At 44.8% G+C, this 11206-nt stretch overlaps 1 protein-coding gene across 1 annotated transcript in view; it reads right to left on the reverse strand.

Moving 5' to 3' along the window:
* LOC146009669 (protein-glutamine gamma-glutamyltransferase E-like) overlaps positions 1–10894 on the reverse strand; it is a 31426-nt gene extending 20532 nt beyond the window's left edge. The window contains exons 1-4 of the mRNA XM_083150126.1: positions 10759–10894; positions 4351–4524; positions 2475–2723; positions 2255–2373 (exon numbers count right to left, since the gene is read on the reverse strand). Coding sequence (XP_083006252.1) covers positions 2255–2373; positions 2475–2723; positions 4351–4524; positions 10759–10894 — 678 coding nt within the window. The remainder of the gene's footprint in view (positions 1–2254; positions 2374–2474; positions 2724–4350; positions 4525–10758) is intronic.
* Positions 10895–11206: the final 312 nt, after the last annotated feature.

Raw genomic sequence — 11206 nt, forward strand, 5'->3', positions numbered from 1 at the left:
ATATAGTGCACTATCTAGCATGCTATTTGAAACTAGCTAGATAGTGTGCTAGATTTTGCACTATATCTTACCGTGGGTACGCACCTTTAGGGGCAACTATGAGTAGTGAGCGCTGATGTACGCTCCCGCAACATCGCCGGTGGCCACCGCTCATCTGCTGGTATTACCAACAGAAGAGTGATGGAGTGGATGGCTTTTCCTGGGTAAATTGCTCAGATGGGTGAAAATCGGGCTAGGTACTTATGTATTATCTGGGCGCCCGATTTTTTGATCGGGTCAGAAAAATCGGGTCGATCGCATCGCATGCCTAATTCTTATGTTAAATGCCCCCCAGACCCGATTTTTGATTGTACACCCACCCTGATGGGTGATTAATATGTTAAATGGCCCCCCATTGTTAACGCCACCCCATTATCAACGGGAAACCGAAGCGTGGCGAACGCAGCAAGCCCGCGAGGGGCAGTGGTACGCGTCCTCTGACCTTTTCATACCCCCACTATCCATGTCGGCATGGAGTTGATTTTATATAGTGCGGCAAGCGCAGCGAGCCTCCGAGCCCGAATCGTGGCGAGCGCAGCAAGGGGACACGGAATACATGTGACCTACATGTGATCCCCACCGACCTTTTCATACCCCCATTATCCACTTCGGCATGGAGTTGATTTTATATTGTGTGGCGAGCTCAGCGAGCCACCGGGCCCGAAGCGTGGCGAGCGCAACGGGTCCCGAAGCGTGGCGAGCGCAGCGAGCCCCGCGCTGGGATGCGTATTACTTCACATGTATTCCGCGTCCCCCCGCGGGGCTCGCTGCGCTCGCCACGATTCGGGCTTGGTGGCTCGCTGCGCTCGCCACACTATATAAAATCAACTCCATGCCCACTTGGATATTGGGGGTATGAGAGCATAAGAGAGGAAAGAAGAAAGAGTGTCCTGTTTTGGGTGCACCAATTTGAAAGATAAAATATAACCTTTATTAATTTTCTCTAAAAGGCTGCGAAAATGTTAAAAAACATGAAACATACAAAGGTGGGGTAACACACTCTAAAACAAAGGTGGCAGGCAGGTACTGCTGAAACTTTATTGGTTATATCATGTGGTGATTGTACAGTGTGTGGCTGCCCAATTCCGTGCGATTAGATCTACAATCCGTAGATTCTCCACCTGCTACCAGAACTCTGTGCTGGGTGCCAAGAGTAACTGGGTCAGCTGACCTCTAATTGCTCACATATGTTCAAACCTCACAAACTTACTGCTGTCACTGACATGCAATATAGGGTGCTGTATATATTTGCAATCACCTATAAGCTGTGTTAAGGGGTGTCTATTCTGTAAATTCCATAGAGACCTCAACCCCGGGAGGCCAAACAGGTAGTGGTCAAATATAAACAGCTATTAAAAAGTCACTGGGGTACAGTATATCCCTGTCAGAAGATCAGGGGGACTGTATCCACCAGTGACTCGCCCAGATGTGGGGTGTCAGTGAATGAGAAAGCCCCAAACGTGGGGTGATCTCGCTGCAGCACACGTGTGAGTGCGAGCCCTTATAAGGGCTTCCAAGACTCCACACTTGGGTACAAATAATCAAAATGCAATGTAAAGAAAATAACAAATCAGCAGCACTACTGCCTGCGCACCGCTAGCAGGCACGCGCTTCGCAGTAAAGCGTCTTCAGGGCGGGTGGGTATACAATAACAAAATGGGGTCTGGGGGGCATTTAACATTGGACCCAATGTAAAATCGGGTCTCAGGGACCATTAAACATTGAATCCAATGTAAAAATTGCATCGATCGCATCGCATCGCATGCGATTTGGTTGCATGCGATGGGATCGACCCGATTTTTTTTTAAAAATCAGGTCCATCGCATATGATTGTATGCCTTAAGTTAAGGCATACAATCAAAAAATCAGGTGCCCAGATACTACATAGTACCATCGGGCTATTTTACTAGCTGATTGTACCACTTCCCGCAGTCTCCTACTGTGGAAAGTGGTTCACCCCAAGTGAAAATCTCTTTGCCGAGTGAAAATTGCTCATTCTGTATACATTAAGCGATTTTCTGGCCAGTGATTTGCACATGATTGCTCTGCATACACAGTGTATGCCCCATTAATAGTAAAATATGTATATTGTCCTATACATATAAAGGGTCTTGAGGGGGCTCTTTATTAAAGTGAAAGAACATGGCTTTAAACTTAAAAGATACAACAAATCCACAACACTGGAATATTAGATAAAATATAGTAAGTCAAGTACCTGATTATAGCACCAGGTAAGTGGCACAATCTCATGTTCAGACCCCATAAATATGACTCCTTTTTCATTTAGAACATATTCCTGTCTCTCACTCTCGTCAGCTAGAAAAACATCGTCACCTATAATGCACATGTCAAAAAAAGGGTAAATAGACACTCCTAGTACCCATCATGGGGGATGCATCACAATTCTCAGTTTTATAGAATTTGTGGACTTGCACCTTCTGCCCAGGGGTTGAAGAGCAGATAGAATCTACCAATTGGCGTTGAAGACATTGTCTGTGTTCTGTTGTTGTTGCTAGAGACATACATATGATATAATCCAATGGGAGCATCTGAAGGGCTGTTTATATTCACAGTAACAACATTAGAATTGTTTGATGTCAAAACGGAGTTCCATGAAATCGGATCTTCCCTCCCATTTAGCGGAAAAACTGCTTTTGTTTTGGATGCCTCTGATGGTGATGGACCTTATACAGGGAGAACAAAGATAAGTTTGATGTGATACGTTCATCTATGATCAAATTGACTTATATTTATGTGCATTGAATTCTCTGTGAGAACTAAAGTGTTATTTTCATGCAGCTTTATATGAATGAAATGTTCTAATCCTTGAAAGATGATAAAATGGAGAATGATAAACTACCAGCCAATCTGCTCCTAACTGTCATTTTGCATACACAGTCTGTACCGTGACATTTAGGAGCTGATTGGCAGGTACTTTATCACATTTCGAGCTTAGTACATCTGGTCCATTATTAGAGTTCAGTATTCCAGTTACACACTTGCAAATATAGGGATTGAGTTCCTCAGGAACACGGCTTAAGAACACATTTGCTAAGGTAAAACTTTAGGTATTCACTCAGGTCCTTTTTATTTACTATAGGTTGGTTGGTCAGATAGACAAGTAACCAATAGCAGTGTTTCTACAATAGCGCTCATCAAGTTCTAACAATTTAATATTGTTGACATTAGTTTTTTGCTAAAAGTAATTATATTTCCCAGGCCACATATAAAGAGAGACCGGAGATGATGGCCTGTGGTTAAAGTCCTTCAATACAAAAGATTTCATGCTGAATTAATGCAGCTCTATCCACCCCATTGTTAAACTGGCCCTGGTCGCATGTATGAATTACATGCCGCATAATGCGTGCCTAGTCCTACTCCAAAGGAAAAGCTTTCTACACATATAAACATTTCCACAAGTCCAAATGCAGCAACACATCCCCTCTCATGTCCCGCAGCATGAGAAATCATTCAATGGTTGCGTTATAATTGCGTGTGCCAGGACAAAGAAAGGGTGGGCGGCCGATGACATGTGAGATCAGTCGCCTGCCCCGGCACACTACGCGTCATGTCACATTGAACATTGGGGATTATTCTGGTTTACTCGGAAAGGCACAATCACTCTCTAATGGACAAAACCATGTGCAGTGCAGGTGGAGCTGATGTAACATGTGCAGAGAGAGTTACATTTGGGTGTATTTATTGTTTCTGTGCAAGGTATCAGTTTGAATTACACCCCCACCCAAATCTAACTCTCTCTGCACATGTTACATCAGCCCCACCTGCAGTGCATATGGTTTTGTCCATTAGAGAGTGATTGTGCCTTTCTGAGTGAACCCCCATATTGCATCATTACCACATACAATTCACAGTAAGTAGTCAGAAATAAGTATACTGCTAATGTGAGTAACTCTACTCTCCACATTTAGGCTAACATATCCAACACTACAGGCACATACACACTGTAATACCAGCAGATGAGCAGAGATGGCACAGCAATGATGCTTGAGCATGCATTAGTGATCACAGCTCATTGCCGGGCCGTACACACTGGGCGGCTTTGGAGTTGAAAGCTGCTCAAATGGTAAAATTGAGCTGCTTTCAGCTGAAAATCACCCAGTGTGTATGGGCCTTTAGTGTTGGATATGTTTGCCTCAACATGGAGAGTTAACTCACGTTAAACAAGTGTAGTATACTTATTTCTGTGTTGTTATTGTGAATTGTATTAATGGGAGTATGTTCAATGTGACATCAAATTAACCTGTGAGATGAGCAGTGAGGGTGGAAGCTTTTCTGAATGATCCTTCATACCAGTTTCAGCAGTGAACTTGAGGTTGTCCCCAGGCTGCAGAGGTCGATTGAAGTAAAGACTGATAGTGAAGCGGTTCCTCCTTCTGAGGATTATGTCATCACTGTCATAGGCGTCAGTACGATGATTAGTCATATTAAAAGAGCGATACCACTCAGTGCTGGTGACCTGCAGATCTGAGGAACAGAGAGATACGTACAGGGATAGAAATATTAATTTGGAGCAGGTAAAAAAAACTTGCATTTTAAAATCATGAATGATGAATGATGACCAATGTGGTCATTTAGAATTGGCGGTATGGAAAATGTTAGTGAATGGTATTTTAAAATGTACAGTCACATAGCCTTGGGCATGTTTGGGGCCCTGTGCACGGGAATCAATATTTGAGAAATTATTTGGGTGATCATATTGCCCACACACAAGTGAAAGTAGCATGACTAGACATATAAGGTGGCACCATGAATGTTGGGCTTGCTCAAACACCCACAGCACATGAGATATGGCACTTAGGAAGCTGGGATGTACAGTATTACTTTTGTGCCCCTCCACCCACAACCAAACACACAAACTGGGCAGTTTTAACCTAGTAATTTCCCTGATCCTTGGATGGATCAGCGATCATTGATGGCCTCCGATCAGCGGGTCAGTGCTTCTCACTGTTCGGGGAGATGCAATGCCTGATGTATGGGCACCCTTACTCTCACATTAATAGCTATTTAGTTACACTTCTATAAATATTTGAATGTCTAAATATTCATATCAAAATGCCAAGACGAGTTGGATCCGGGTCCAACCCTTTCACTCTAAGGAGGTGATTTGGGTTGGCTCACTAAGCAACATAAATTTGATGCTTAGTGATCCATATAACGCTGCGCGCCGGGCGAGCGAATGCCACCCCCGCCACCGTGCGTACATTCCTGGCGCATTGCAAATGGATGTTTTGCAAAAACATAAATTCGCAAGGGAGCGCACAGGGGTGAAATCATTCGATGGTTGCCGACCATCAAATGATTGTACCACCCGTTTGCAATTATAAGTCAGCGCCTTAACAGACTTATCTCTGCAAGCATCCAAGGCATTCACACGGGGATATGGAGTTGGGCAGGTCGTATGGGGATGCCCAGCGTTTTCCTGGGCGAACCTACCATTTCTGTGTGTACACCCTGCCCACTTCCGTACCGCCCCCCCCCCCCCTGTGCATCCGCAAAGCAGCCCCGCACATGCGAATATGCCCATCGCAGATCTCAAACATTGGTCCCCAGTACGAATACACCAGGGACCGATCAGATCAGAATGACCCCCAAACCAGGGTCGCCCATTAAAACACAGGGCTACGCGGGTATAACCCTTCTTACAACCTAGGTTGAAATACTGGGTTGGCCATCCCAGTTATTAGTTTTGGTGCTTTCACACTGAACTTTGACCCGAGTTGACTCAGCAACAACCTAACAGTAGGGATGGCCATCGTTGCCATTGCCATCGATGGCAATTCTGCAACTGGCCATCGATAGTGCTAAACTATGCTATGGATGACCATCGATATTTTTACATATCGATGGTCATCCATTGTGTTTGTTTGATTGGCTTGTGGGCCAATCAAAACACGGGGGGCGGGGCTTCGCGGGTGTTGGAGGTGGAGCTATGCTCCGTGTCCCAAAACTTCAAAAAAAACAAAAAAAAAACATTGTTTTGCTGTTCCATCGATGGAGGGAAACCATCTGGTTCTCCCCCATCGATGGCTAAAGTATTCGACATCGGCCGTGAACCATCGAATCATCGATGGTCGATGGCCATCCCTACCTAACAGTAACCTGGATTACTGCTGCAATGTAAAACGGGTGTTGTAAAGTGAATATTTTTTAGTTAAGTTTTGAAAAGAGTAATGTATGCTGCCAATAGAAGAATGCGTGTAAAATAACAGGTACTGTAAGTAGTTTGTGTCATTAGCTTCCAAATTTTGCAACTACTGCATTGGCAGTGAAAGCCAAGTGTCATGGAATCCGACTTGTATAATAAGTAATACTCCAATAGCATAGCAAGGTGCTTGTACAGAGTTTTTACACATTATATATGATTTTACTGACTTGGTGCTAGGAAAACCTGATCTAGCAATTATAATTTGGAGGCTTATTCAGCAATAAAGGTGCCCATACACGGTCCGTTTAACGGATCCGTTCGGCACTTAATTAGCACGCATCGCATCGGACCGCATCCCTAGTGCATGCCTTGTGCATGCACTGTGATCCGATGCGATGTGTACCTAGTACAAAAAGTATGTGCAGCACATACTTTTTGTACCATACGATGAGATGCGTGGGAGCGCGCATCTCATAGTACAGAACGGACGGTCCGGGAACGGACCGTCTATGGGCACCATAATTATAATTTTCAAAACAATGCAAACTGCAATTATACAGTTCTAGTTAACAGCCTGTCAAAATTACGGAACAGCATAACAGTAATGTCAGTGCTGGCGGCTTTGTGTACGATGCTGGGCGCCATCCAGTGGTCACTGGCAAAAAAAACCTTGAAGTTTTCCCATAGAGGCACGGAGCAGTTTTAGCCTTTTATTATATAGGAATAGGATACATTAGCGGATTATCATGTTTCATGTAAATAAAATACAAGCTGACTGGTAACAATTATTATCGTAATAGCCTCAGTTTAGCATGACAAACCAAAGAGAAGTCACAGGTATTCAGTATGGCTAAATATTTCTAAGGAGGGGATAATATTTTTGTTTTAATAGATTTAATTTATAAATATTTTATTTTTATCTTGAATTGCATTTTTATTTATTGATGACAAGTTATTATACAGTAGCTGCGCACACATTAGACCAGCGGTGCTCAAACTGTGGATCCTGACCTTCGCTTGATGGGGTCCCGACTCCATTTTGCTGACCATCAGGCCAATGACTTTTCACATCTCAGTCAGTGGGCGGGATGTATTAAAATACATCGCCGCCCATCGCGCCCCCCCGCCGCGATGCCGCCGCATATGTACTAACATATGCGGCTGGCATCGCGATGCGGTGACGGAGGTCCCCCGCGATACCTGGAATGTGGTGTGCGGGGGGTCTCCGTCACCTCTCTGCCCCCTTCTGCATCCCTCACGCCGGGGACAGCTATGCAAGCTGTCCCCGGCGCCTCTTCCTCCCCCCTGTAGCTGGAAGGACGTCCGGCTGCGTCACTAGGGGGAGGAAGGTGTTACCTTCCGGGTCCAGGAGGACCTGGACCAGGTAAGAGAGGGAGGGGGAGAGGGGGGTTGGCGGGTTTTTCAGCGGAGGCGTCGGGCGGCGAAAAGAAGCCCATAGGCTTCTATAGGGTATCGCCACCCAAAGGTGGCGATACTCTACACTGCGGTGACGGTGCGGTCGGGTAATAGTACATAGGAAAATGCGGTAAAACGGGGGTTTTACCGCATTTTCCCTTTAGTACATCTCGCCCAGTGATTCAAAGAGTCTGAAAAATCTGTTGAATTGTCTGTTATTTTAGACTCCTACAATCATTTTGTGCCTCCACAATGCTGCCACATATGTGCTGTTTGCTGACTACATATGTGATGTGATGGCTTTCTACAGTAACTTGTTGGGGTCCTGTAATTATTGTTATTGTCTGATGGGGTCCCAGAGCAAAATAGTCTAAGGACCCTTGCATTAGATGATACTTTAAACATCATGCACATTAAATGACCAGTCATAACAAAATTTTCATGTATATCGTCTAGTGCAGGGCTGGGCAACACCGGCCCTCCAGATGTTGATGAACTACACATCCCAGCATGCCTTGCATCAGTTTCAGCATGGCCACATAACAAAACTAATGCAAAGCATCCTGGGATGTGTACTTCACTAACATCTGGAGGGCCGGTGTTGCCCAGCCCTAGTCTAGTGTGTGCGCACTAGATCGTTAACAATGCATGCTCTCGTGGGTCATTCGCAACATCTTCTGTCATCTAAAGCTGAATCTGAAGATATCATCCAAAACAGCTATACTCCTGGGTGTTGCCACTGGAGATAACTTTTTGTGAAATCATTCAGTGTGTTTGCGCTATATCATTTGTCCAGGAGTTCAAGGAAGTTCAAGGGAAATTATGAACGACATTGTATCATTTGCATGGTCATCTATTGTGTACCCAGTAATACCATTTAACGTTGCAGGTGGTTATTGGTAATTAAGCCTTCAGAGATAAACATTACATTATTCTTCTTAATGTTTAACCCCCCTTCCTTTTATTATGTTACTATGACAACCATACTTGACTCGTATTTATAAATAAACCCCCTGATAGGCTATGTGGCTCACGTATTTATCTCCAGTAAGAAGTCATGTGACCTCACTACACACTGAAACTCGAGTAGTTAGCCACATGACCCAAACAACTTAATATCATGAACGCAATTAGGGGACTATGTAAAAACCGGACCCGGACTACACTCCGGACCGCCGGACAGGACATCAAAATCTGCAGTCTGGAGCTTGTAGGGTCCGGTCTGGGGGGGGGGGGGTGTCCTGTCCGGGGGGTGTCTTATCCGTGGGGGTCCCTGTGATAGCTATCTCCAGGGACATGGGGGAGGGGATATTACAGCCTCCCTGTGTGGTCCGGACCGTCCAGTTTTTGCTACATGCCCGGATCATACAGGGAGCCTTTATTCTACCCCTCCTCCTCTACCTGGTGACAGGTGATACAGGCAGCCCCCCTGGACAGGACACCCCCGGACAGGACACCCCCCGGACCGGACGCTACAAGCTCCAAAATGCAGAGTTTGATGTCTGGTCCGGCGGTCCGGGGGTTTTGTCGTGGTCCGGTTTTCACCCATACCCCGCAAGTAGCAGTGACGCGGGTCACATGACTAAGCCCGTGTCACCTGACACCGTGACGCGTCTATGTCAGGTGACAACGCGACACGGCCAGTTATGATGCGAGTCACGTGATCGCGACCTCAGTGCGCACTTCAAGCAAGCGGGATCACGTAGACATATGTGCCCGCATCATCATATTCGCCCGAAGAGGCAAGTGGCGCATAGTATATGCGCAACACTTAACCAGGAAGGGGACACATCCATAAGGTACACACTGCTCCGTTTAGGGCTATGATTGGTTGCCTGTCCCGGTCATGTGGCCAAGCCGGGTCAGGTGACCAGAGCCTGTACAATAAGGTAAATCAACCTAATACACTCTATGTCTATCACGGTTAATAAAAACACCATGTTCTTTGTAAAGTTATGATTGTATATTTATTAATTTGCCTCCTCTTCAATTTTAACTTATTATTATTGGTTTTTAACTTGATTGGATGACCTAAGCACACAAGTGCCATGCATTGCTCTGATTGCTATAGGTATATAAGCCAGTTTGTCAGTCACTCTAGCATCCTTGATAAAGCTGCACACTGGGTAAGCAGCGAAACGCGTTGGGGACCCACCCACACCCCCACTGCTGCCCCTGTTGGACAAACACCTTGATTGCCTGTGGATACAGTACATCCTTTCCTTTTATTAGATACAATACCACTCCACCATCTCTTCAAACAGTGGGAAACGTAACTGGAAAACCTCCAGTGGCCGTGGAAAGTGACAACCAAATCCGAAGGTCATCCTACTAGAGAGGATCCAGTATACAGGAGTCCATACCCTCCAAGCCCATTGGGGCACTGTTTCATCTCCATAAACAACAAGGAGAAACTTCCCCACCCTACCTCCATCTCAATTCAGTGTGGAGATCATCCATCTCCATAACAACCAGGAGATCCAGCATTGGAAAATATTGGTCCATCCATACCCCAACCAGTCAACTGGCAGGAGGACGCCCGAATTTCAACTTCCCTACATCTGTTGCCATGGAGTGGTAAATATACCCACATAACATTAACTGCATTTCATCCATCCTACTACTCCCTATCCCAGGACTTTCCATACAGGTCCAACATGCAGAGTGCATTAATTGTTATTTGTACCCTTATGTTGTTTTTTTTTTACACATGCATTTTAATTATTGCTGACATTTTCAGTTTATTAAATATATTGTAATAGTTCATCCAATCTCTTAATTTTTAAATTTAACCACATTGCGGTTCAAAACATCCACACATCTTCAATAGCTAACAAAATGGAAAAAGTGTGTGGTGCGCAAATCAACAGCGGCTGGCACAGGGCGGTTAAGCCCTAAAAAATACAAAAATAGGAATAAAAGAATAGTGCCTGCGCTGGCTGTACCAAATAATTGTACCAGACATTTCTCAAAAAAAAAAATAAACAATTTATTAAAAACACTCAAATATGTAAAAATCACACTAGGCATACAAATGACTAGACTCATAGTCCATATTGTGGGGTATATTAATAACTGGAATAGCGATTATGCATTGGATAGCTGAGATAGATAGGGTGCTGATAAGGTTATATTACCATCCTGGTCGGTCTGGAAGATGTTTGCTTTTCCAGATATGGAATCACAGTCCTGGATGCGCCCTGTAATAGGCAAGGGCTTGATCTCTCCACTCAGTGGATTATGTCCTTTGGAAACTGGGATTTTAGGGATCATGCAGATATCCCAATTGCTGGAATTTCAGATCTGCATGATCCCTAAAATCCCAGTTTCCAAAGGACATAATCCCCTGAGGGGAGAGCTCAAGCCCTTGCCTATTACAGGGCGCATCCAGGACTGTGATTCCATATCTGGAAAAGCAAACATCTTCCAGACCGACCAGGATGGTAATATAACCTTATCAGCACCCTATCTATCTCAGCTATCCAATGCATAATCGCTATCCCAGTGATTAATATACCCCACAATATGGACTACGAGGCTAGTCATTTGTATGCCTAGTGTGATTTTTACATATATTTGAGTGTT

This window comes from Crinia signifera, chromosome 6, assembly GCF_055691185.1.
Source record: "Crinia signifera chromosome 6, ASM5569118v1, whole genome shotgun sequence".
NCBI classification, from domain to species: Eukaryota; Metazoa; Chordata; class Amphibia; order Anura; family Myobatrachidae; genus Crinia; species Crinia signifera.